The sequence below is a fragment of the Marmota flaviventris genome, chromosome 7, assembly GCF_047511675.1.
Source record: "Marmota flaviventris isolate mMarFla1 chromosome 7, mMarFla1.hap1, whole genome shotgun sequence".
Classification (NCBI taxonomy): domain Eukaryota; kingdom Metazoa; phylum Chordata; class Mammalia; order Rodentia; family Sciuridae; genus Marmota; species Marmota flaviventris.
In genome coordinates, this window is record NC_092504.1 from 11,443,619 (window position 1) to 11,471,469 (window position 27,851).

A 27,851-nucleotide genomic window follows, 5' to 3' on the forward strand; every position below is an offset into this window, starting at 1 on the left:
TGTCAGATGGCGTGCTTTCCCCAAATCTCTTCATTGCTGAGTATTTTCAACTTTTTAATTATGAGAAAAATAGCATCTGATTGTTCTTTGATTAGTGTGAGTCTAGGCATCTTGTAGCATTTGTACTTTTATACTTTTCTTGTACATTCCTATTCAACCTGTGGTCATTTCTGTTGAGTTGCTTCTTTATCTGGCCCTATGGGAATTCCTTATATGTAGTAGGTAATATTTATATTACCTACACACATGTGCACACACCACTCATTGTCTTAGAGCCACCTAGGAGCACATTTTATTGGCAGCACCCTGGGCTTCATTACGACCTTGATGCCATTTCTGATTTTGTATTCGTGTACCAGGAAAGATTGGGATTGACAGTTTTATTTTCACACCTAGTAAATCCTAACTTAGAAACATTTGCTCTTGATTCTGCTTGAAGTCAAGAAGGCTTTCCTCTCTTTGTTTCCATTTAAAATGTTTTATTTTATTTTTTTTAAACTACACCATGAAGTGCCATTGAGATGTCCAGACAATGTTGGCCAAACAATGTCTAGAAAATATGGAGCATGTCACAAATTTGCGTGTCACCCTGTGGCGAGGTCCTGCTGCTCTTCTCTACATGGTTCCTCCACAGCCACCTGGTGGGCACTCATGGTTCCTTGGAGACCTTTCTTCTTTTGCCTGCCACCCAGCATCTGTGCTAATGCTATAGTGTGCTAGTCAGGGTGTCCAGAGAAACAGAAATAGTATGTGATAAAATAAGAGAGAGATTTTAAGAAACTGGCTTGTTGCGATTGTCAAAGCTGACAATCCAAAAATCTCTGTGTTGGGCCAGCAGGCTGGAGATCCAGGAAGAACTGATGTTGCAGCTTGAGTTTGAAGGAAGTCTCTTGCAGTATTTCCCTTTTTCTCTTGGGACCTCAGCCTTTTTCTTAAGACTTTCCACTGATTAGATGAGGCCCACATCATGGAGGATTACGTGCTTTAAAACAGGTCTATTAATTTAAATGTTATCTCATCTTTAAAATACCTCACAGCAGCAACCAGATGTATTTGACCAAATGTTGGATACTGTGGCCTAGTCAACACTTAAACTTAATCATCATACACTTGTTTTAATTTTTCGGATTTTATTTCCAGGTGTTATTTTCTGTATTGGTCCCAGTAGTCACCAGGTCAGCACAGATTCAAGGGGAAAGGAACAAATTCTACCCTTCAATGGCTGGGGGGTGGGTAACATGAACCCTGTGCCTGGCTTTAACCCTCCACATTTTTATGTGAGCCTTTTGTTGTCATTTCCTTCTGGTCTTTTTGTTTTGTTTTTTTTTGCTCCTCTGATGTGTCTGTTGCTCTATTTTGCAATCTTCTATTAACTAGATTTACAATGATAAAAATCCAACACACGCCTCCTGCAATACAACCTTGTTGAGTTTAGGAATTTTTGGTCAGTGATATCTTTGGAGGACCCAGAATACTACCTAGAATGTAATAAGCGCTATTTAGTTGAATCAAGTGAATGGCAGACAAGCCAGTATATTATACATAATACAAACCAATCCATAATAAATATGCCTCCCCAATGAACTTTTCAATATCATTATCCTCAAATCCATCAACTTCTGTTTTAGGATAAAGACTGTTAATTTGGCTTTCATGGAGTAGCTTCTTGGGATTCTTTACAGGTTGTAGGCATTTAACTCATTGCCTGTTCATTTTCTTTGGCTATTCTTTTTTTTTTTTTTAAAGAACTTCCTATCATCTACAAATCTCATATTCCACCAGTCTGGTTTATTCTATTTCCTGCTGGGGATTGAACCCAAGGCCTTGTGCATGGGGAGCACACTGTGCCCTGAGCCAGGCTGCCAGCCCCTGCTGGTCTTTAGCGTGGTAGATGGGCACTGAGGCTGGTCCTTGGTTATGAAGCTGAGCTTCTTCCAGATGGATCAGGTCTGCGTGAGAGTCGGACTCAGGGGATGTGGGAGGAGCCTGGGGGTGGGAGGACCTGCAGTGGTGGAGGGGTTCTGCAGGAGGGAATAGAGAGCCAGCACCCAGAGGCAGAGGGGCCTCTAGCGAGGTACCTGGACAGCGTCACTTCAGTTCCACGGATCTTCCTGTCTTGGTGAAGGACAAGTCCAAGTCCCTGTGGACGAGGACTTGCGGCCCTGAGGAAGGCTGTGGACTGCAGACTGCCTGGGCAGGAGTGCAGAGATGGGAGCAGGCGTTTCCCTGACAGCGCTCTCCATCACCAGCCCAAGACGGGTGGGCGGGGACCTGAAGGAGGGAGGCCAGATGCCCCAGTGGCCTAGCAGGTGGCTCATCATATTACAGTCCACCACCCCCCCCGCCCCCAGCTTTTGTTTCTTTGTTTTGAGGTGCAGAGGATCAAACCCAGGAGTGCTAGGCAAGCCCTCCACCTGAGCCACTGTCCCGGACCCCTGTTAGTGTCTTAGCAGAAGCTGCTAGACTGAGCCCTCCTATGTCCTTCTCAGGTCGCTTGAAGGTGAACGTGAACAGTGAAAGGTTTAGAGAAAACTCCTCTTGCTTGTTCCCTATCTTCTAATGATCCCTTCTGGGCCCATGTTGGCTCTCTTGACCAATTCCTTTATTTTCATGTGACAATTTTTAAAGATTCTCTTTCAATTTTGCTTCTCCTTCCTCTTCAAAATTTCCAGCCTTTCTCAGAGGTAATCTCCAATTTTACTTCCCCATGCCTCCCATTTTAATGACTTGGGCATTTTATTAAGGTCTACTCAGTAAAATTTATGGGCACAAAATGAAAAATTCATACAAACAATTGGAAATTCTAGAGACAAAATTCCAGAGCCAAAATAAATCTGTGATCTTTATAAGTTAATTGTCTCAGTTATGTTATTATGATGACAGAATGTTGATTAATGCAGCTTAACTATAAGAAGTTAAGAATGTCAGCCAAATTTGCCGGGTTCATCACAATTTGAAATCATTTTATAAAGTATAAATTTCAAAAAAAATTAAGATCATCGCTTTCACAACATATAGAATCAATACACACTAAAGATTTATTAATTTATGAGGGGATTAGTAAAATAATAAATTCAATTCAAAGAACATTTTGAAGCACTAAATATTCATAAGTATTTAAAAAAGTATATTAGACTTAATATTGGTATATTAGCTAGGTTTAGAACTGGTTAATTTTCCACAGAAACTTTGGAAGTATCTCTTTTTTTAATCTTACAAAAATTATTTGCATCTCTAAAAGATAATATCTATAGGTTAGCATCTAACTTCATAAGGTTTGCGCTATTAATTAATAGTAAACAGTAATTGAAAACAAATATATATTCTATCATATAATTAATTATTAAGTAAATCTGTCAAACAATATCTTAGTCCATTTTCTGTTACTATAATGAAATATCTGATATAGGGTAGTGTATAAAGAAAAGAGGTTTATTTGGCTCATAGTTTGGAGGTTTAAGAGCCTGGTGCCTGCTGCTCCTGGGCTCTGTGAAGACCTTCTGACTACATCACAGCATCGCGGGTGGCATCATAAGGGTGGGATCAAGAGTGGAAGAGATCTCATAGTGAAACAGGAAGCCAGAGACCAGAGAGCATCCAGGCTTCGTCTTTTTGTAGTAACCTGTAGTCATAGAAACAGACTCATCCCAAGGGACCAGCATTAGTCCTTCCTGGGGGTAGTGCCCTTCTGCTAGGCCTCCCTTACCTCTTGAGGGTCCTACCACCTCAACACTACCACATGGAGGACCAGATTTCCAGCACATGGCCCTCTGGGATGCACGTTCAAACCAGAGTAGCATACCAGGATCACACCAAAAGGACACACTGCCCATCTTTTTTGCCTTCCTTCTAACTTTTAAGTATTTTTGTAACTTTTTTTTCAATAAATACAATCTTCCCTCATTTCCATGGAGGATTGGTTCCAGGGTCCTACAAGGATATCCAAATTAACAGATGCTGAAGAATAAAGTGGTGTAGTATTTGCATGTAACCCATTCACATTGCCTTTTATACTTTAGGTCATCTCTAGATTGCTTATATTACCTAATACAATATAAATGCTACATAATAGTTGCTTTACTGTATAGTTAAGAGAATGATAACAAAAAAAGTGTATGTGTCCGGCACCGACACAATTTAAGATATTTTCACTATGCTGTTGGTTGAGTCCACAGGTATGCAACCCACAGATACAGAGAGCCAACTGTACTTATTGAGCTCCTATTGTCTCATAAACTCTTCTAGATCTTGGAAACATAGTAGTGAACAGAACATAGTGAATTCTTAGAATTTGTGGAAACTTAACTTCTCAAAAGGAGAGACATTGAACAAAACAAGAAAATATGTGGTAGGGCAGGTGGGAGAGAGTAGCTAGGGATGTTTGAAATTTTAAGTATGGTAGTAAAATAAGGAAGGCTTCACTGGAAGGTGAAGACCTAAAGAAAGAGGCAGAGAAGAACCTAAAACGTCTATGGAGTATATCCCAGGTAAAGATAGTAGCATGTGCAAAGGCCCAGGAAACCGGCAAGAAGCCAGTATGTGGGGCTTTCTGTTATGGAAATCTTTAAACAGATGTAGACTAAAGACAACCCACACCCATTCACCTGTCACTTGACTCCAACAATTATCAATGCTCTGCTGTTTTTATCTCACCTGTCTCCTGGCTTTTTGTCCCCTAAAGTACTTAAAGCAAATTTCAGATATTATAGCACCTTATCTGTCAATCCTTCAATTTATATCTCTATGAAAAATCAAACAAATGCTAAAGATATAACCATCATACAATTATCTTACCAACAAAATTAAAAATAATTCCTTAATGTCACTCAATATCTACCCTGTGTTCAATTTTGCATGATCTTCTTTATAATGTAGTTTGATAATTGATTTATTTGAACCGAGTCACATGTTGCCTGATGCTGACATGCGTCTAACTTTCCTTTATTTTGCATCCATTTTTACTCAATTTAAAAGGCTTATTTGTTGAAAAGACCAGGAAATGCGTCTCATAGAATTTCCTGCCTTCTGAATTTGGCCAGTTGCATCTTCGTGATGCTACTCAGCAGATTCCTCTGGTCGATTTTTACCTGGACAGTGAGAGGTGGATTCGAGTAGGATCAGACTGGGTGTGAACTGGATACTTCCTAGAGAGAGCTGCCCTCCCTTCAGATCTTACCAGGAGGCCGTGATGAGGTTCATTTTGGGAGATGGACCAGGTTGGGTGCTTTGTGCCCGACCCATCCATTATAAATTTCCACAACAGCTTCCCATTAATTAGTTTAGCAGCAGTGGAGGACTGTGCCACGATCCATTATTTTTGTAGGGATTACCACGGGGATATTTTCTAACTGGAATCTTCTTTCTGCACTTACATACTCCAATTCTTCTAAACAAAGAGTTTTCTCTCATTCAGTGTTTGGTTCCCCTGAGAGACAGTCCATAAGAAAGACAGGATAGATGCTGGATTCTTTTCCTTTATTGATTACAGAGTATTATACTTTATTGATTATTTACAGACTATTGATATGTATCGATTACAGGGTATTACAGAATTACAGAATATTACAATTATTGCCAGGGTTCTCCAGAGCAACAGAAGCTCTGGAGGGATTTATTAGGGGGTGGCTCATGTGACTGTGGTGACTGAGAAGTTCCACAGCTGGAGACTGTGGCTGGAGACCCTGGGATGCTAGGTGCCTGGCTCAGTCCCAGCCTGCAAGCCTCAGAACAACAGGAGCCAGTAACTCTTAGTTGGAGGCCAAAAGTCTGAGAACCACAGGGCTGCTGCTGCTGAAAGTCCTGGAGTCGAAAGGCTGGGAGCCCAGAGGTCTGAGGTCCAAGGTAGGAGTGTGCCCCAGCTCTCAGGGTGAGAGACCAGCTCATCCGCACCTGTTGTCCCAGCCTCTGGCTGAGTAGATGGTGCCTGCCACCTAGAGAGTGGGTCTCTCCACTCGTCCACTCGGTCTCACAGGCTGGCCTCCTCTGGAATCCCTTAATCTATTCAGTCATTAGTTGACACCTAAAGTTCAGTATCACAACAGACTCAAGAGTTGAGGCTCCATCGACTTCTAGAGATGATCAACAGATTTCTCTTTTGAGTATCATTATAAACACACAGACTTTTATATATTTGAAGTGTGTCAATTCATTGCTGTCACTCTTTTTTTTTATTCTTTAAACTTTTCCGTCTTTGGCCAGTAGGGTTCCTTCATGTTATTCTAGGACATTTTTAATGACCCTACTTGTTTTTGAGTTTATTGCCTTTTATTTTTGTTTTCTTATGCTTTTCTTTTAATGAAAAAATTTTTGACAAAAAATTTTTGACAAATTTTTTTTTTTGTCAAAAATAAATTGTCAAAATAATTGCCCCAGGTTCATCTGGTAAATATTCTTCCCTAAAACTGGAATTGCCCATTTCTTTAAAGAATCCTAATCATTTTTATTGGAAACAAAATTTATGGACTGTGTTAGAGTATTCCTTGCTTCTGGGTTGACAAAACTTTCTGGTCTATTTAGAGGATATCCATAGAAAACATTCTTTTTTAGAAGTGACAATTAAGTTATGAGTTCATATATACAACTTCAATGCAAAGCAAAGAGAGGATTTTATTTAACATACTGTTTGTATTTCTTTTCTCTTATGCTGGAAATCTTGGTTCCAGATGACAGTAAAATAGTTATATGTTTGCTTTCCTTGTATGGGTTGTATATAATTGTTATATATTTGTATGTATGTATAACTATTATTACCAACAAAAAGTGATGTAAGCTTTCTTTTTAGTTCTTCTGCCCCTTAAAGTACAAGATACGTGACACTAGTGATATGTAGTTAAGTGACTATGTACTGGTGTCTGGCACCTTAACTAAAGGCTCATTCTGGATGGAGCCCACAAACCATTTAGAAGGTCTTATCATAATTTGGATGAGAGGTGATTGTGACTTGGGCAGGGATGGCTGATGGAGAGCAGTGGATGAAGTCTGCATATATTTTGATAGTAGATCCCATATGATTTGCATATGGGATGTGAGAGAAAAAAGAAGAAAAAACAAAGACTCCAGGTGTTTTGAGCTGAGCTAGGAAAATCAATTACCATCTCAAAAAAGGGAAATACTAGGGTGAAGCGAGTTGAGACAGGAATCAGAGGTTTGGTTTTGTGCATGTTGGTGTTGCGTTATCCATTGCCATCCAGGTGAAGATGTTGAACCGGAGTTGGACTGTGTGCATCTGGGATCTGGGAGAGGTCGGGGCTGAAGATCTACATTTGAAAGTCCATGCTGTGTAGAGAAGAAAACATTTTGGAAGGAGGAAGAGTGATCCGCTCATTCAGGTGATTCTCAGGGGTCAATCACGATGAAGACTGGAAGTGGACCAATGGACTGATTATTGACAAGATCAGTTAGAAGCAGTGGTCGACATGAAAGCCTGTCTGGAATGAATTCCAAAAAAATAGATGGGAAGAGAGAGAAATTGGAGACTGTGCACAGAGATGCTTGCAAAGGATTTTGCTGGAAAGAATGGAAATAAGGTAGTGGTTGGTTGGATAAGCAGGGGTTCAAGATGAAAGAAATTGTGGCTTGTTTGAGAGGTATCTGCTTTTAAGTAGACTGAGAAGTCATCTAAGCCAAGAAGGCTTCTAGATTTCTAGAATTTCCTACAGTCTTTTGCAATTGGCCTGCCAATATCAAATTCAGTAGCATTTTGAAGTGACTCATGGTCATTTTAACCAAGCCCCTAATTCTCATAGGAAGAATTTTTTTCTTTGCCACTTATAAATTCATGTACAATTTAAGGAAATTATGTAATTGAAACAAAAATGCCAAGCATAAACATATTTTTGAAAAGTCTGACAACCAAGTGGCTGACAGCTGCTAGGTATAGTAGAGAGTGACTTGGACGATGTTGCAGGCTGCTTTATAGAGAGCCCACAGTGCTGAGTAGTACTGTGAGTCTGTTAAATAAGGGTCAGCGAAGATTTTTTTTTTCAATAAATGAATTTATAATTAGCCAGGCTTTATTGCCCTTAAAAGAACCTCTTAGCAATGGATCAGATCAGAAAACCACAAAGACATGAGTTTTCTTAAATGAGGAATGGTGGTAAGAATAGATATGAGGTGCTGAAGGAGAAAAACAGGAAACAGAGTGACAGAAAAACCAAGAATCAGCTTCCTGTGTGTGTTTGTGTGTTTCAAAGACCAAGGGGTGAAAAGGGGAGAGATGGTTATGTTCACGGATGTCTGTAGTTGATCTGCATAGGGATTAGAAGATCATTTTAATTTTTTTTAGCAAAATATCACAAATAGATATACACTCTGGTGGAGAGGATGGTGAAAATCTTATTCTTAAGACAAACAAAAAAATGGAGGCATAACTGGAACAGGAGATTAACATTGTTGTTCCCTTCAGTGACTGATGTTTTCCTGATGATAAAAGTGAAATATACCCACTGTAAGACATTTGGGGAAAATGAAAAAATAGAGAAGAATATAAAGTCACTTAACTCCCAAAGTAGAATTATAAATAGTGAAGAATACCATACTTTAAAAATACATATGTAAAGCTTAAGGAGATCCACAAAATACTTACTGCTTAAATACTACTCAGCATGCCTAGTTTTCTAGACAATTTGAATTTCTTTTATGCTGTGGTAGTTTTAAAAAACAGCTGAGCTCCACTTTCTACTTTCTACTTCCTGTTAGGATGTGCCAAACAGGTGCATCCATGCTACAGAAGGTTATTCTACATAGTTGATCTTTGGATGTTTTAAAAGGACATTAGAAACTCCTCCAAGGTATGTTTTTGCTGGACCATGGTCCAAGTTTTCCTTGATATTCCTTTTATTATAACTACCTTTGGCATCAGTTAAATCTTATGGTATTCATAGTAAAGTTGCTTCCTAATTATCTTGTTTCCTAGGTATAAGAGTTTACTTATGGATTTATTTGTAGCGGTCATTAAATCTCCTTGGTAATTCTTCAAGGGCAAAGAAAGATTGAAATCAGCATTGAAACTGGGAGAGATTGAGATCCACAAAGGAATGATTGAGATTTAGATCAAGGACAACTGATGACATTTTGGAGACCTGATTTAATGATTTTATATACCTTACTTTTTAAAAGTACTCTGGAATCCCAGGATGTGAACATATCAATTACAGAGAACTGTACACTTTCCATTTACCAAGTCTAGTTTTCTTCATTCTTCACCCATAAGGGACCTCCTTTTCCTCTTTCTGTATTTTCATATCTTTCTTTCATATTGCTCAGTCAATGTCTCTTCTCAAATTTTTAGTGTGAAAAATGTTAAGTTAGGAGCAACTTAAACACACTGAAATGTCTATGGAGAAATATTACAAATATTACAAATATTACAAATACCTATTTACCTACTGTGCAAAGTTCGTAGACAGTGAAATTTTGCTGTATTTGCTTTACTTTTTCCCCCTAGTTTTTAAAGAAATAACATCACAGTTAAAATACCCCTTCCTTCACATTAGATTGGGTAGAGAGAAGTGATGGGAGGGAAGGGGAGGGGAAGGGGGGAATGGAAGGACAGCAGAATAAAATAGACATTATTATTGTTGTGGGTATATATGTGACTGTATGACCAATGTAATTCTGCAACCTGTACACTCAAAAAAATGAGAAATTATATCCCATCTGATTCAAATGTATGATATGTCAAGATCACTGTATTGTCATGTGTAACTAATTAAAACAAATTTAAAAAATGGAAAATAAAATAAAATAAAATATCCCTTCCTCCAGTTTCTTTTTCTCTTTCCTTGGAGGCAAATACTGCTACTTGTTTCTTGGACATCAAGGAGGAAATTAAAAAATTCTTAGAGATAAATGAAAACATAGACACAACATATCGGAATCTATGGGACACATTGAAAGCAGTTCTAAGAGGAAAGTTCATTGCTTGGAGTTCATTCCTTAAAAAAAGGAAAAACCAACAAATAAATGATCTCATACTTCATCTCAAAATCCTAGAAAAAGAAGAGCAAAACAACAGCAAAAGAAGTAGAAGGCAAGAAATAATGAAAATCAGAGCTGAAATTAATGAAATCGAAACAAAAGAAACAATTGAAAAAATTGACAAAACTAAAAGTTGGTTCTTTGAAAAAATAAATAAAATCGACAGACCCTTAGCCATGCTAACGAAGAGAAGAAGAGAGAGAACTCAAATTACTAGCATATGGGATGAAAAAGGCAATATCACAACAGACACTTCAGAAATACAGAAGATAATTAGAAATTATTTTGAATCCTTATACTCCAATAAATTAGAAGATAGTGAAGGCATTGATAAATTTCTTAAGTCATATGATCTGCCCAGATTGAGTCAGGAGGATATAGACAATCTAAACAGACCAATATCAATTGAGGAAATAGAAGAAACCATCAAAAGACTACCAACTAAGAAAAGCCCAGGACCGGATGGGTATACAGCAGAGTTTTACAAAACCTTTAAAGAGGAACTAATACCAATACTTTTCAAGCTACTTCAGGAAATAGAAAAAGAGGGAGAACTTCCAAATTCATTCTACGAGGCCAACATCACCCTGATTCCTAAACCAGACAAAGACACTTCAAAGAAAGAAAACTACAGACCAATATCTCTAATGAACCTAGATGCAAAAATCCTCAATAAAATTCTGGCGAATCGGATACAAAAACATATCAAAAAAATTGTGCACCATGATCAAGTAGGATTCATCCCTGGGATGCAAGGCTGGTTCAATATACGGAAATCAATAAATGTCATTCACCACATCAATAGACTTAAAAATAAGAACCATATGATCATCTCGATAGATGCGGAAAAAGCATTCGACAAAGTACAGCATCCCTTTATGTTCAAAACTCTAGAAAAACTAGGGATAACAGGAACATACCTCAATATTGTAAAAGCAATCTATGCTAAACCTCAGGCTAGCATCATTCTGAATGGAGAAAAACTGAAGGCATTCCCTCTAAAATCTGGAACAAGACAGGGATGCCCTCTCTCACCACTTCTGTTCAACATAGTTCTCGAAACACTGGCCAGAGCAATTAGACAGACAAAAGAAATTAAAGGCACAAAAATAGGAAAAGAAGAACTTAAATTATCACTATTTGCAGATGACATGATTCTATACCTAGCAGACCCAAAAGGGTCTACAAAGAAACTATTAGAGCTAATAAATGAATTCAGCAAAGTGGCAGGCTATAAAATCAACACGCATAAATCAAAGGCATTCCTGTATATCAGCGACAAATCCTCTGAAATGGAAATGAGGACAACCACTCCACTCACAATATCCTCAAAAAAAAAAATAAAATACTTGGGAATCAACCTAACAAAAGAGGTGAAAGACTTATACAATGAAAACTACAGAACCCTAAAGAGAGAAATAGAAGAAGATCTTAGAAGATGGAAAAATATACCCTGTTCATGGATAGGCAGAACTAACATCATCAAAATGGCGATATTACCAAAAGTTCTCTATAGGTTTAATGCAATCCCAATCAAAATCCCAACGGCATTTCTTGTAGAAATAGAGAAAGCAATCATGAAATTCATATGGAAAAATAAAAGGCCTTTTACTTTCTTTAAAGGAGATTTTTAGAAGAAAGATTTCCTTTATTAACCTAGATAAGATTCAATCTATTTTTAAAAAATACATTGCTTATGCTTTAAGTTTTTAATCTATTTCTAGTTAATGTCTTGTTTATTGGATAAAGTAAGGGTTAATTTCCTCTTTACTTGGCCACATAAGAAAATTTATCATTATTGAAAAGATTCTTTTTTCCCCCGTTGAATTGCTTTGACACCTTTGCTGAGTATCACATGCAAGTATAGATTGCTTTCTGAACTCTTTTCAATTCTCTAGATTCACATCTATTCCTTCACCATTGTCTAGATCACTCAATCTGTCTGTTAAGCCTTGACGTCAAATAGCCAAATAGCTCTCAGTCTGTCTTTCTTTCTTTCATTGCTTTGGCTAGGTTATGTGTATTTTCACTAAATGTAGAATGAGTGTGTCCATAGTTTTAGCAGAATATGTAGAAATTTTGACTTGGAATCTGTTAAATCTATAGATAGCTTTATATTCTAGTTACCATCTTAATTTTGAGTCTTCCAAATCGTGAATATGGTATGCCTCTCTGTGTCTTTGAGATGTTTTTACGTTTCTCTCAGAAATGTTTTGATTTCAAAGTCTTGCATACACTTGTTAAATTTATGGCTCAGTATTTTCTACTTGAACATTTTTATAATTTTAAGTAGAGATATGGGTAGTACATGCACACCCATATGTATGTGTTTGTGTGTATTTAGGAGTTTATGTATATATATAGACAACTTAATATAACTAGGTTTTCTAATTGTTTGTTGCTGGTGTATAGGAATGCTATAAGTTTTGAATTCGGATAATGTATCCAAAAGTTCTAAACAGAAATAAACTTAATGTATTTGAGATGGTTTGGGCACATAGTGGGTTAAGGACATAGCAGTACAATTTGAGGTCAGGGGTAGCCAAGGACCAGTGCTCATCAAGGTAGAGGTATTTAAATTTCTTTTCATAAAACACATTTCATAAATGATACAATCTTACCCTAGGGTGGATGCAATGTTATGCATCCCCATGGCAACCACTCAGTTCACCTTATTGAAATCTCTTATTTAATGTCTATACCCCCTGTGCACTAATAAAGGCCTTGGAAGGTGGGGGCTATGTGTGTCTTGCTAATCTCTGTGCCTTTAAAGACCATAATCCTTTTCCTGAAACACAATAAGCACTTATTGACTAAAATAATGCAAACATAAAAACAAATCAAGTTATATTTTATTGTATCTTGTAAATTCATATTTGTAACATTTGGAAATTTTAATGACAAAAATGATAAATGAGTTTTAAGTGAATATCAGAGTTTGAAGTTAGGAGTTATAGAATGATCCAAAAAAAAAAAAAAAAGGAATTTCTCTTAAGAATTTGTTTGGCTTTAGAGATTTGGGGAATTTTTCATTCAAGGAGATGATCAGCAAGGAACTGTCCTGCTTAATATCCTAAGAAATGGCATTCTAGGTCTTGAAATGGGGATGGTAAGTGAGAACATGGAAAGATAATGCAAGGCTATCACTGTCTTGATGATGCATTTGTAATATGCTCAAATACAGGCAGTGTTTCCCAAGATCTTCCCCCAAATAATTTCTCAAAATGCATGATTTGACATAAATGGAAGAACACGAGGAACCAATAATGAAAGGCGACTCCCCCACACACCCCTGCCTGCAGTCACCAGCCATTACATTTGGAAATTGAAACAGCTCTTGGTGTAAAGGTCCTTACTAATCATTCAAATGGTCCATTCTCAAGCCTCATCTTCCTGATCCGTGAGGAGCATCCAGCACCGTCATCACTTCCTCCTACTTAGTATACTTTCTTCTCTTAGCTTTCAGAAAAACCCATTCTTCTGCTTTTTGTCCAAATTCCTGGTTGCTTGCTTTTAGTCTGAACATCTTAATGTTGGTGATCCTCAAATCTCCATTCTTGATCATATTCTCTGTCTTTTGAACACTGATCTCATATGGTCTCACGGCTTTTTCTTCCTTCTGGGCTTCACACTCATGTGCTTATCTGTGTATTCCAAGCTGCACTTGGGTGTCTAGTAGACTTTTGAAGCTCAGCATGTCCAAAACTGAACACCTGGTCAGTGCTCCCTCCACCCAAATCCTTCTCCATTTTAACTGATGGCAACTCCATCCTTCCGGTGTTTCAGGCCTCAAACCTTGAAATTATCATTGATCCCATATCATTTTGTCTAATACCCTGTACCCAATTCATTAAGAAATCCACCGTGAACCCAGAATGTGTCACTTGTCACTTGCCAGACTACTGGGCTAGCTACACTTACCTTCTCCCCTTTTCAGACTACGCTCAACAAACCAGGCCGAGAAATTCTTTGTAATTTAAGCAACATCATGTCCTTCTGTGCTCAAAATCCTCTGTGGCTCCTCACTTCACCTCAAGTAGAAGTCTAACTCTTTACAATGACTGAAAAAGCCCTGCTCCTTGCTAACTCGGCTCCAGCCACACCATCTTTTGGATGTTTCTTGAACAGATTAGGCCTTACGGCCTTGGGGATGCTTGTCCTGCCAGACTGTTGTCTTCCCTTGGGCGTTTGTGTGGTTAAGCCCCTCACTTCCTTCAGTTCTTCTCAGTTTTGTCCCCACCTTACTTAAGGCTGCACACCGCCATCTCCTCCCACACCATTCCCGACTCTTACCCTCCCCGTTTCCCCCCTTTTCACATAAAACTTTTATAACTTTCTAGAGCATTGTTATGGTTTGGATATGAGGTGTCCCCCACCAGCTCCTGTGCTAGGCAAGACTCTTCAGAGGTGACGTGATTCGATTATGAGAGCTGTAACCTAGTGAGGTGGGCAGGTGGGGCATGGCCGGAGGAGGCGGGTCACTTGGGGGTATGCCCTCCAAGGGTGCATCTGCCCTGTGGTACCTTCTCCCTCTCTCTGCTTCCTGGCTGCCATGAGTGGAGCAGTGCTCCGTGGCCATGTCCTTCCACCATGATGTTCTGCCTCACCTTGGGCCCAGGGCAATGGACTCCATTGACCATGGATCAAACCTCTGAAACAGAGAGCCCAAATAAAGTTCTCTTCCTCTAAGTTGTTCTTGTCAGGTCTTTTGGTCACAGTGACCGCCCCCCGCCCCCCCCCCCAAAAAAAAGTCTGTCAAAACCAAATATTGTATAATTCACTATTCATTATATTTATTGTTTATTGTTAGTCCTGCTCTAGTAGAATGTAAACTCTTCCAAGGACAGGAACCTTTGTCTCTTTTGTTCTCTGGTATATCCTATGTGCTCATAAATGCACCTAGAACATAATGTATGTTCAACAGCTATTTAATTATATCTCCTTCTCTCCTTCCCTCCTTCCCTCCCTTTTTTCTCTTCCTTCCTTCTTTCTTTCTTCCTCCCTCCCTATCTTCCTTCCTTCCTTCCTCCTCAACCTCCTTCCTTCCTTCTGGGGATTGAACTTCCCTTCAACCTGAAGAATTAGCTTGCTGATCTTATAAGACACCATACTTCCCAAGTTCTACCTTTTTCATGACCCTCGTCACTCACTCACTTCTCCCACAAGGTGGCAGGCTTGACCCAAGAACAGGCTCCAGTGGCCTCATTGGAGAATTCAGTAGCTGAATGAACTGGCTTGCCTGCCTTGCGCAGAGAGAGCCCTCCCAGCAGGACTGGACAACTGGAAAATTCCTGTATTGCATGTCACTAGCTGAGATCCAGGTGCTTTTAGGGAAGCGGATTAGAGTGAGAGCTTCGCACATGAGTGACACAGGAAGGTGATGTGGCTTGATTGATGGGGACTTTGAAATACGGCTGCTGTTTAGGGATGGCACAGTTGAACATCTAGAGTAGGCTGTGTGGACAGTACAAACCGGGTTTAACCACCTAATGTTTCTTCACCCTGGCATAAGACTTCGACTCTTTCTGCCCCACTCACTTTATCCTGGTGCCGGGGAATAGGGGAGCCCTGTTCTGATCTTGAACCTTGCGTATGATGACTCCCCAGTCCTTGGTTTTCATTTATGTTAGAACCAACTCTCCTTGGAGGGAGGGCCATGATTTTAAATTTCCTGTGGGAGGCAGCATTGTCCAGGGAGAAGAACAAAGCTTGGCCAGTAAGGCAGTTTCGCCACCTCAGGCGGGTGGAAGGTACACTGAGCTTCAGTCTTCTGAAACTGAGGGACAAGGGTAGGGCTTTGTCCCTAGGGGTGAGTGGGGCGAGTGGGAACTGTCAGTGTAAGTTGGTGCTTAGTGGAGGGTCTGGCATGAGAGGAACACTGTGTGGCAGTGTTGGCTCCCTTTCTTCCTCCCGCTCTGGTAACCTGGAGTCAACCTACCTTGGGTGATGTCAGAGGACCAGGAGAGGGTGAGAGGTGAGCTGCAGGGAATGTCTGGTGGCAGACGGGGTGAGTGAGAGGTCTGGGATCTATTGACAGGAGTAGAGTGGGAGGAAAGGGGAGGACATGCCACAGACCTTCTGTCCTGATGTTTGTGTTAGAACTCAGCATATGGTTTGTAGACACCCACAGTGTTAAGTCTCAGGTCCCCGTCTGAGGGACAAAGCAGAAAACTGCTATCAGATTAAGGTTTCTCCTGCCTTGCAGAAGTTGCTTATAGAGCTTCTGCCAGTCATAAACACAATAAGCCATTCCTGTTTTCACAGACGTTTCTGTTTCCATTCACGATCATTTGTTACTGTCCGTGCCCCCAACTCAAGACCACTGGAGACACACTGGAATGGGGCCAGAGGGGCTTGCTGCTCTCTGTAAGGAGGGAGAACACACCCCAGGGACTCCCAGGGCAGGAGGGGGTCTGGGAGGACTTACAGGATTTGGGCTAGTCTGGCTAATCTGGGGAGATTTGGGGAAGGTTCTAGGGGGTTGGCTTAGTTTGCTTTCTACCAGGAAGCAGGGGCACGGGGGTCACTCTGGATATACTGTCTTAATAAATCTTGTCCACCATCCAGGAAGAAGGAAGGCCCAAGCAGCAATAGCCAAGGAAGTAGCAGTGGCTCCATCAGGGATGACAAAAGGGCCTGTGGGCCCAGTATTGTGGGCTGGACGTTGTTCTTGTATGTGCCCATGTCACAGCCCACCGTGTCCTGTCAAATTGGAGACACTGAGGCCCAGCCGTGAGGCCAGGCCAGCTCCGAAGGTCAGGGACCGCGCTGCTTCTTCTGCTCTTTCATCTCCAGATCTCCACATGGAACCCGTGTGCCTTAGCCTGGGCCGGAAGGAGGTAGAGCAGCTGGGCCAACAGGGAGGGCTGCCCCATAGGAAAGGGGGAAGGCCATAGACTGGCCCACTCTCCTTGTCGTCTGGACCTCAGGGTGGACGGCTGGCCACAGGGGCTAAACAGAGACTCAGTTCTTGAGTTCCCTTAGTGTTCAGGATGTCCTTGACCGAAGGCTTACTTCCAGGAAATAAATTCAGAATCTGTGAGGCACGGCTCCCTGGAGAATCCTGTAAGCTGTAGAGGTCTCTGTGGAGTGTGAAATGAGGATGCTTCTCACCTAAGTCCTTCCGCTCTGTGACACCTGCAAAGCCCCGTGGTGACCTGACCCAGTGTTCTGGGCTGGATTCTAGCACGTGGCACTTGCAGGAAGGAAGGCAGGCCCAGGGGGCTTCTCAAGGTGGACCATCCTTTCCTTGTTTCACCTGAGCCTCTTCATTACCTGTCACCTTGACCTTGTGTGCAAACTTTGATGCTGGGTACGGTGTGACTTGGCAATCTAGTCTTGCTTAGGGTTGCAAGGAAGTCGTCTGAGCCTTAGCCCCCTGCCATGCCCATCACATCGTTAGAACCCAGCATATGCTGTGTAGACACCCACACTACGCCTTTCCTGGTTATGTGGCGTGGTTAACTGGATAAGGGATGAGAAGAGGCACAGCACAGCCAAAAGACAGAGGGGAAAGGCACAGAAATACCAGGAGGGTCTCTCCTTCCCCTTCTCCTTCCATCCATCATACTCCACACACTCTCTCTCTTTTCTTCTTACTGAGAATTGAACCCAGGGGTGTTCTACCACTGAGCTACAACATCAGCCCTACGTATTTATTTATTTAAATTTTGAGTCAAGATTTTACTAAATTGCCCAGACTGGCCTCCAATTTGCAATCCTTCTGCCTCAGCCTCTTAAGTCAAGGCGTGAGTAACCTTGTCTGGTTTAGCATCTTCTAAAATGTTCCCATTTTCTAAGACCTTCCAGGAATCTCAAACATTTGAATCTAATTGCACAAGCAACTTAACAAAATGAAAATTTTGTTATTACCACATTGTTATATATGTTTACCATAGAAAAATTGAAAATATAAGGACGAAAAGAGAAGGTCACAAAACAGTCCTTATACTCTCAGTATCCAGAGATAACTATCCTTCAAACACACTTTGGTTACTGTGGGATTTTTTTTTTCCAGTTTTAAAATTGGTTTTGATCAGACTGGTTCGTTAATCTTTAAAAAAATTAAACTCCATTTTTTAGATCATTTGCATAACAGATGAATCTATTTTTGCCACAAGCAAACAACATATAAAGATACGGAGTAAATGTAGATGTTCCCCTTCATTCTCCTTCACTCCAACTCACAGTTGGGGGCACATTTTTTTTTCTATTTTCTGTAAGTTTACTTTTTTCACTTAAAAGTAAACTACCATTTCTCAGCTTTCCCAAGCTCTGTGTAAGTACATTGTTATAAAGTTATCAGTGTATATCCTGCTGGGCAGAGTCACCCGACCATCCTCTTTGCTGGCTGCATTTCGAATCACTGTGGAACCCACCACAAGCTAGAAAATAGCTGAAATCAAACCCACGGTTGTTATAAATGTAGATGGGTCTGTTTCTATACTCTATAGTAGACAATGGCCCACTTCTTTTTATTGTGTTTTCAAGTTTTAATGCCATGGGCAAATTGCCAATGTGCCAATTTTAATTAGTTTTTTTCCCCCCTTTTTACTGCTCTCTGTCATGAGTCCCTTGAGGACAGAAGTAATATGTAAGTGTCTTTATAGCCCCTGGCATGAGTCTGACAGTGGGCCCTCAGCAAATGTGAAATGAAAGGATGGGTGCATAAAACAACCCAAGTGCCCATCGACTGCTGAATGAATCAGCAGAATGTGGTGCTTATACACCAGGGTATATTGCTCAGCCTTAGAAAGGGAGGAAATTCGTCGCATGCTGTGTCGTGGATGTACCTTAAATGTCATGCTGAATGAAATCAGGCAATCCCAAACAGGCAAATACTACATGATTCCACTAATATGAATCTGCTTGAGTCGTGAAGTTGATAGGAACAGGAGTTAGAATGGTGGGTGCCAGTGGCTGGGGATAGGAGGCGTGGAGAGTTAGTGTTTAGTGAGTAAACCTAGGGTTTCAGTTTTCTAGGTTGAGAAGAAGTCAGGAGATTGGTTGAAAAACAATGTGAATGTATTTAATGGCAATAAACTTGAAACTTAAGAACAGTCAAGGTAGGGCTGGGGGATGGAGCTCATTGGTAGAGCACCTGCCTAGCATGCAGGAGGCCCCGGGTTCCATCCCAGAACCACAAAAACAAAGAAATAAAAGCCATCCAAGCTTGGTAGTGCACTTCTATAGTCCCAGCAACTGATAAACTGTGTGTTATTTATTTTTTACTACAATTGAAAATATAAAAGAAACAGGGGAGGTATGGAAGTAAAACAGTATTTCTATTTGCTTAGACTTGGGTAGTTTTCATTTTTTCCTCCTCAAATCACAAAGTCTCAAGCATAGACATAACGGGCAGCATGTCCTGTCTTTTTCATTTGCAAATATACTTAAATGGGAGACCCCTATTAGAAAAGCTCAGATTTTCTTCAAGGTGTCACATGATCAGCAGTCCATATGCAGGGAGTGTGGACACACTCTTATTGGTGGTGAGAGCAAGGGGGGGCATCTGCACCATGGAGTATGAACATCAGCAGGAAATATATTTTTTTTTAACAGAAAACTTTTGAGGATGACCAAGTTTTAGGATCTTATATCTGAGCAGTTCAAAATCATATTACAAATCACCTTTTCCCCTTAGAACCATCTCGGGGGCTTGCCTTAGTCGTTAGGAGCCACGCGTGGGATAGACCACACCTGAGATAGCCTTACGGTTGAAAGTATGGGTTCAGGATGTGGGTGATCCAAGGATCAAATTCTGGCTGGGATACTTGTGGAGTCTTGGGCAAGTTATTTGGTTTTCTGAATTTATAAGTTAAAAGAAGATGATAATGATAGGTTTGTGTAAATAAGAATCCAAAGAATTGCCAAAGAAAGGCATGGCCAGACACCCATCTGAAGAAAGCCCTGGTCAGTGTTAATTGTGTGGCCGTCATGGTCACTGCAGAGATGAGGTGTTGATGACTAAGGCGGAGAGCTGTAGGCAAGTTGGAGTAGAGGGAGTGGTGGGTGGTGGAGGGGAGGAGATGGTGGGAATCAAAGAACACGGGAGAGTGCTGGGGAACCAGGTGGGTATCAACAAAGCCGCCCAACGACTAATGCCTAGCCTTGAAGAGCTGGGTGAAGTTGGGCCCATCACTCTCTCTCTCTCTCTCTGAACTTCCTGTTTGTCACTTGTGAAATGAAAGGGGTCCATGAGATCCCTTGTCTTCAGTCCTCGTTGACTCTTAGAATCATTTAGGAGAACTTCTTATAAAATCTCAGGGTCCTTTCTCGTCCACTGTCCCATTCTGACCTGGTTGGTCTGACCCAGGAACTTTGTTTTTCCCAAACTCTCCAGCTGATCCTCAAGTGTGGCCAGAGCTGAGGACTTCAGGCACAGACTGAGCCCTTGGGAACAGTGACTGGGCCCACAGTTGCCGGCTCACAGCCTCCTTTTCCCAGGCAGCAGGCATCCTTGGAACTCTCTTGACCAAGTCTTCCAAGTTAGGAACAGAAAGAAAAAATATATATGTACATATGGGACATAAAGAAATGACTCCTGACCCTTCCACCCTGCTTCTTTGGCCAGAAAGATCAGCTGCCATCTCTGTCCACTGCAGTCCTGGTTCCTTTCAATTTCAGTGCATATTTAAGTCTGACTTGTACATCTGAGGTGAAAAATAGTCTCGTAAGACCTGTCTCCAAGCTCTTCATCACCTTTCACATTTGCTCTTATTTGTGAGACACACAGGAGGCTCTGGTCCATTGGAAGGAGAGAGGAAAGAGTCAGTTAATGCTTTTCCAGGGTCACCTTCAACTCCAATGCTCCATAGCTTGGCACCTTCTAAACAAGGAACTGTTAAATTTTTAACCTGGGATTTTTTGAATCCTTCTGATGTAGTTTCCTGAACTGATCTCTTTATACCTAAAAAACACAAAAGCAATTTTAGAGCTGTGTGTGTTTAGGGTGATTAAATAACCTTACACACCTGGAAACATCTGGTACGTGGCAGGTACTCTGTGTGGTCATTTCTCTTTCCTGCCAGATGTTTTGCAGCGGAAAATTCTTATGCCTTATTCTTTGTCTTCCCTAAGTCTTACACATGACGCTGAGGAAAGACATAGAAGAGTTTTATGACAGAGCTGGAATCCAAAACAGGAAGTTCTTGAGATGGCCACTGCATTAATTAATGGAATGAAAGCATAATCCCTTAAGCAAAGTAGCCGCCAAAACACCATTTCTCTAAACTGCCCAGGATGATGCCCCATAAATTTTGAATGACATTGAAGTGCAATGTGTTATTACTTTTTTTTCACCTTAGATATATAAAACATATGGAGAAAGACAGGTCAACAATAGTTTCCTGATATCACTTTCATGAAGCTGAGATGACCTGCCCAGACATTGAAAAGAAATTTCTGTTGAATTTTGTATTTCATACCAAATACAGTGGTTCTCAAACTAATAGGGCATCCGAATTGCCTGGGAATTTTTTTAGAGTCCCACCCCTACATTGACTGCAATGACCCTATTTCTTTTATTTTTGATTTACACATCGTAATTATATGTATTTATGGGGTGCAGTGTGACATTGCAATGCAAGTATACAAAGTGTAATGACCAGATCACAGTAACTAGCATGTCTGTCTCCTCAGAAACTTATTATTTCTTTGTGTTGTGAACCTTCAAAGTCCTCTCTGTAATGATTTTAAAATACACAAATTAACTGTTATCAACTGTGGAGTACTACTGTGTTGTAGAACAGTAGAAGTTTCCTCAGATCTGATCACATGCACCCTGCAACCACCCTATTTCTAAATAAGGTCACATTCCAGGGTACTGGGGGTTAAGACTCCAACTTGCGAGTGGGGGCTGGGCACGGTGGATCCCTCACACCATCCTTATGAGTATGAGGTATGAGGTGTCATCTTGTGGGTTTCATTTCCAGTTGCCTAGTGACTAATGAGGTCGAGCACTTTACATGTGTTTCTTGGTGAATTTCATATCTCTTGTGAAAAGATGTGTATTGCTAGTTTGTTAATTGGGTTAGCTTTTTATCATTGATGTGTAAGAGTTTTCAATTATTTTGGAAGCTAGTCCCAAATCAAGAATAATATATGTGAAAACATTTTCTCCATTCTGTGAGCTCTGTGTTCACTTGGGTGGTGTCCTTGGATATACAACAGTTTTCAGTTTTCATGAAGTATGACAACAATTTTTTTTTTCTCTTGTCACTGTGCTTTGGGTGTCATAGCTAAGCAAACATTGCTTAATCTAAGGTTATAAAGATTTTTATTCTGTGTCTTTTAAAAATAATTTTAGTTATATATTTGTGAAGTTCGTGGGCATTACTTCTTTAAGAACAGTTTCTCTTGCCTCTTTGTCTCCTCTTCTTCTGCAGTTCCCATTATGCTTGTGTCTCTGATCTCAAGTTCACTGATGTCTTCTCCCAGCTCAAATCTGATGTTGGCCCCTCCAGTAAAATGTGCAGTTCAGTGCTAGTTGCTTTCAACTCCAGACTTTTTCTTTATTAAAAAAAAACACACAATAATTCCTATAGAGTTTTAGCTATTCCTTATTTGGGGAGACTTTCTTGTCATTCCTATGGATATTTGATTCTCCAGTTTTTCTTTCTAAGGTTTTGTCTTAATAGCCCCAGTGAGTGACGCTACCTTATGCACTTGCTTTTATATAATTGCAGGGATTGTTTTCGTGAACTCTCGGTAGGTAGTTTTATTCACCCAGACTGAACTCAATCATGTCAAAGAAAGCCAAGTCCTGACATGGGCTTTTCAGCAAGCATTTAGACAGGTCCAATAGAGACAGTTCTCTGGGGGTGGGGACATTTGGGGAGTTCAGTGTTGCTCCACACCCCAGTGGCCGGCGGCTGTTTTTTCATAGGTAGAAGAGCTGTTGGATTTCAAGGCTACATGGAACTGGGGAGAGTGAGATGTCAGTAAGCCAAGTTAACAAGCTGCAAGGCTCACTATTCCAACCAAGATTCGCCTAAAAAAAAAAAAAAGAAAGAAAAAGAAAAAGAAAAAACACACTTCTTGGATTATTGCGAACTTTAATTTCCAGAGTTCTGAAAAATTGGTTGGTGATAATTCTTGCTAGTGTTCCTATTGCTTTTATAGAGGAGCAGAATTTTGAAGTTCCTTACTTCTCCACTTCAGAAAGTGAGATCTTCTTTAAATCATACATATATTTTGAATCACAGGAATCATATTTGGTCTTCCACTCAATCCGCAAGCATTATGTTGAACCTAGTGTTAGAGGCACTCACATTCTGGGCAGATTGGCCTGTTTGTAGCTAGCTTTCTTTTGAAGCAGGATGAGTTAGAAGTAAACCATGGGGGAGCAGACTTACTTGTCCACAGGGGAGCAGAGGGTTCCCTAAGGAAAGGGGCCTTTAAGATGAGCTATGATTTAAGAAGTCCTTAAACCAAGGGTGAATGACGGCTTCACATTCATTTATTCCTCATTGCAGGAGAAGCACACGTGGGTCAGGAGGCTGCCCAAATTATGGGAACAGCAGAGTCACATATTCAGGGCTTGCTCACAGCAGGGCATGGGCATGAAGTGTGGATAAGCTTCAGTAGGCAGATATGGCAAAGGATAGGATTGCAGACGGTGGGCATTGTGCCTGCAAAGAAATGGGGAAGCTCAGGGAGAGTTCAATGTGGAACTGGGACTTTTCTGAAGGCAATAGGCATCCTGGAACATTTTTAAACAGTGTGAAGTGGGGAAAGAGAAAACTAGGTGTCTTTGCATGATCTTCTCAACTTCCTCTAACAATTAGTCCACAGAGCACTAATGACCGACTCCAGCTCTGGCACACAGATCTGAATCTTGGCTCTACCACCTTGCAGACTGTGTGAATGAGGGAAGGTCATTTGGATCTCACTGAGACTCAGTAGGGAGGCTAGTTCTACCTCACAAAGATGTTGCACAGGTCAGGTGAGATGATGTGAACAAAGTACTTGGCACCCAGTAGTTGCTTCCTAAATGATGTGAACAAAGTACTTGGCACCTATTAGTTGCTTCCTAACTATAATTTTTTGTAATTATATATCAAAAAATATTTTACAAATATATATCTATGTTTTATTTTATTTCTCATGACTTACCTCACAGAGATCAAGACTGCCGAAAGATACTGGATGCATTTAAAAGTGCATTTCTTTCCAAGAATCCTTGCAACATCACAAAAGAAGACTACCAACCACTACTTAAGCTGGACACTCAAACTATAGCCTGCAACAAGGTAGGTAACCTGGACAAGGGATTAATTTTTAAAACTGGGGACTGCAGTCAGCAGGAAGAGGTCACAGGACCAAAGGTGGATAAGAATGAGGGAGGGAAGAGGAAATATTCAGGCATTAGAATCTGGGTGTGGTTGGTGGGGTTTGAGTTTGTGGGGCGAGTAGGGATCTGAGATATCCTCAGGGTTTAGGACATCTGGGGAAGGAAGGTAAGAGAGAAATGGGCCACAAAGGGAAGAAAGGAGAATTGGCCTCAAATCGTGCAAAACAAATCTAACACCAAACCAAACACCTAAAGGCAAACATAAATAACCCAAAATTATATAATTACAAAATTTCCCTTGGCCTTTGATAAATAACAGATAAATAAATAGTAGACATGCCAATTTTCATTTGAAGAGTGCTTTTCACTTTATTCTTTTTGCTTACAAAGGGCACAGCTAACCCTTACCTTCTTAGGCCTGAGCAGGTGTCTGCATCCCCATTTCACCTGTGAGAAACCCAAGGCTTGGTGAGTTTAAGTGACCAGTGATTGCCCATGTTGGTCAAGCTGGTTGAAGTGTAAATACACAAGACTTGGACCCAGAGAGGCCTGTGTTGTAATGCACTCACTATACCAGGAAAGGTCAGCTGTAGGCACATCTTTTCTAAAGTCAGTGTTTAAGGCAAAAATCCCCTGTGCCAGAAGATGTCTTTGTGAAGCCATTAAGTCCATCCACAAATTACAGCCTGGCATCCCAGGTGAGTGAGCCGGAGTCACTAGGCTCTTCTCCTTGGTGCACCAAGCACAATGTTCAGCACAGAGGAGGTGCTTGGCAAATAACCCACATGCTCAGAAATTCTATCTGCATTACTTCCTTTAATCTCCCCAGCCTCACATGAGCTTGTTACAGTCACCATCGCTACTGTTTGGCAGGAATAGAAAGGAAGGCTTAGTGATGCTTTGCTTGCCCCAGGTCCAATGGCTGATCAGATGATGACCATCTTTAACAAGGAGCCAGACGCCAGGGCCTCTGTGGTAGCCCACTGCCCTCCACTGCTTCCTGCTAGGAATGAATAGGTTTATGGGACAGAATACTGTTCTGAAATTTGACTGCTTTCACTTTTGAGGTAGACTCTTAAAAAGCACCCCCCCACACACACTGCTTTTTATTGGGGTTAGGAGAGATTTGAGGGAAAGTGGGAGGACTTGAGCTTTTTAAGAATTAAAGAGCTCTTCTTCCAGAAAACAGCACATAAGCAAAACAATTTTCTTTTGGCCAATAACTTTAGAAATATTGAAATTCCCTAATGTCTGTTCCAGATGTGATCCTATCCCATGTTAATTATAAGATTTTGATCAGTAGCTTCCAGCCTTTTTTAACTACAACTCAAAAAAAAAAAATTCATTTTACACTGTGACCTAGAAAACACACACACACACACACACAAATACACACACAGCCACACTCCCTTTCACACAGAAAGCAACAAGGCACAACAATCCCTGCCCTTGCTATATGTGATTTGTTGATAGCTTCTGTTTTCTTTCATTTCAAAAATGTGGACTTTTTTTTTTTTTAACCTTCTAAATTGACCTCCATATGGGTTGATTCATTCTTTCTTAGACTCTGTTTTGGAGCAAATTAAAAGACCTGGTCCATCAGTACACAGGGGTGCAGCAGGAGCTTTTCACCCTGGAGGACACGCTGCTGGGCTACATGGCTGACCACCTCACATGGTGTGGAGACCCCAGCACTTCTGGTGAGGACTGGAGCCACGTGGCATGGCCCAGGGACATACTGGGTAGAGGAGCCTTATGCTCCGCGAGGGGCCCTGAGGAGCCAGTGTGGAGGGAAGAATCACAGGCAGCCACGTGACACTGTCTCTGCCTTTAAAGACAGCTCCTCTGGCCCATGAGAATGCATCCCAGGAAGAATCTCTGATCCCGTGAGGAGTCAGCGTCAGGTTTGGGGGCTGCTTCTTTGATCTCCTCTGAGTGCTTAAGCAGCCGGCTTCTAAATTCTTGGTGTTCTGTTTTCCATAAGGGCATCCTTCAGCACCAAAGAATTCTAGAGCAGGGTGAGGCCTCAGAGGGACCCATGTACCTGTGCTTCAGAACCCCGTGGTGGCTGCAGTGGCCCCTTCCCTTCTCAGGCTGGTCTGGCTTTGCTGTCATCTCTCAGCTGTGGCTTTTTCCTGCCCAGAAAGCCCCAGAGTGCCTTGCTGTGAAAAGGTGTTCTCTACTCACTCAAGCCTGTTGAACCTGCTTTCATTTCTTTCTTTTTTATTTATGTGGTGGATATTGTTTACTTTATACTTCTTATTTTGTTGTTGTTGTTGTTGCTTTTGACTATTTTATAATGCTTATCTTTCTGCAGCTTCTTCATCCCAGGTTTGCATTATTGTCATTTATAAAAATGAAACCTGCTTACTGGAAAGAATACTTTCGTGTTACAGAACCGGGTAAAAGTCAAAAGCAAAGGTCACCCTGAATCCTTCCCCCACCTCCGACCTCCACATCACTTCTCAAGGGATAAGTATTGTCAACAATTTGGTACATATCCTTCCAGAATTTTCCCTATGCTCGTATAAACACAGATGTTTAAAATGTGCACATATGTTCTGCAATTTACTTTATTAATTTTAGGTATAAGGATATCTACATTCTCTCTTTCTCCTTTTGATTTTTTGCGGTGTTAGGGATGGAACATGGGGCCTCACACATGGTACGCAGGCTCTCTGCCACTGAGCTACACTGCCAGACCCTGCACACCGCCAGATGTAAAAGGCTACGTCATTAACCAATCTTATTGATGGACATTTAGGATTATTTTAGTGCTTGTTGTTATTATAATCACTATCAGAAGAAACCTTTGTATACACATGTGCGCACGCACGCGCACACACACACACACACACACACCTGCAAGCTGAAAGTATTACTGAAAGGTTAATTTCTACAAGTGGAATTTTAGTGTTAAAGGGTAAATTGTGATAGAAACTGATAAAATGTCATTTAAAAGGTGACAATAATTTACACTATTATCAAGAGTATATATGAGATTGTTTATTTACCTATACCATCATTAATACCAATTATTAATACTTTAAATTTTTTTTGACTCATTTGATAAAGAAATAGCACTTCAATTTATTTTGAATTTTTTTTGTGTGTGGGATATTGAGCGTGTGTGTGCGCACACACACACACACACACAGGGTAAATGTTTTCATTTTCTCTGTAAAAGGCCGGTTCATACATTCTAACTCTCTAATGGGGTGCTCATTGTTTTCTTATCAGTGAAAGTCCTTTGTAAGTTAATAATAAGAGCTAAGACTGAGCACTTGCAAAGTGCTCATGGTCTTCATGTTGAATGAGTATTAACCCCTCTCAGGCCACGAGGGCCTGTGGTGATCACATTTTACAGATGGGAAGTCCAAGGCCAGAGATAAGTGACTTGCAGCAGGCAGGTGGCAGGGCTGGAGCAAACCCAGGAAGACTGACTTGAAAACTCCGTGCTCTTAACTGCCACGTTGTTCTGCCTCTTTTTCTGGCCCAAGGTGGAAAATTGATTTCTTAGTTTTCCTTTTCTTTTAATATTGATTTTAGTCTGTCCTTGTCCACAGACTGATTTGGTGAG

General features: G+C 40.9%; 1 protein-coding gene across 1 annotated transcript in view; it reads left to right on the forward strand.

Annotated features, from left to right (window-relative positions):
* The window catches only part of Cd38 (CD38 molecule), a 49,080-nt gene that overhangs the window by 4,502 nt on the left and 16,727 nt on the right, over positions 1-27,851 (forward strand). The window contains exons 2-3 of the mRNA XM_027939272.3: positions 24,101-24,230; positions 25,836-25,971. Of these exons, the coding sequence (XP_027795073.2) occupies positions 24,101-24,230; positions 25,836-25,971 (266 nt within the window). The remainder of the gene's footprint in view (positions 1-24,100; positions 24,231-25,835; positions 25,972-27,851) is intronic.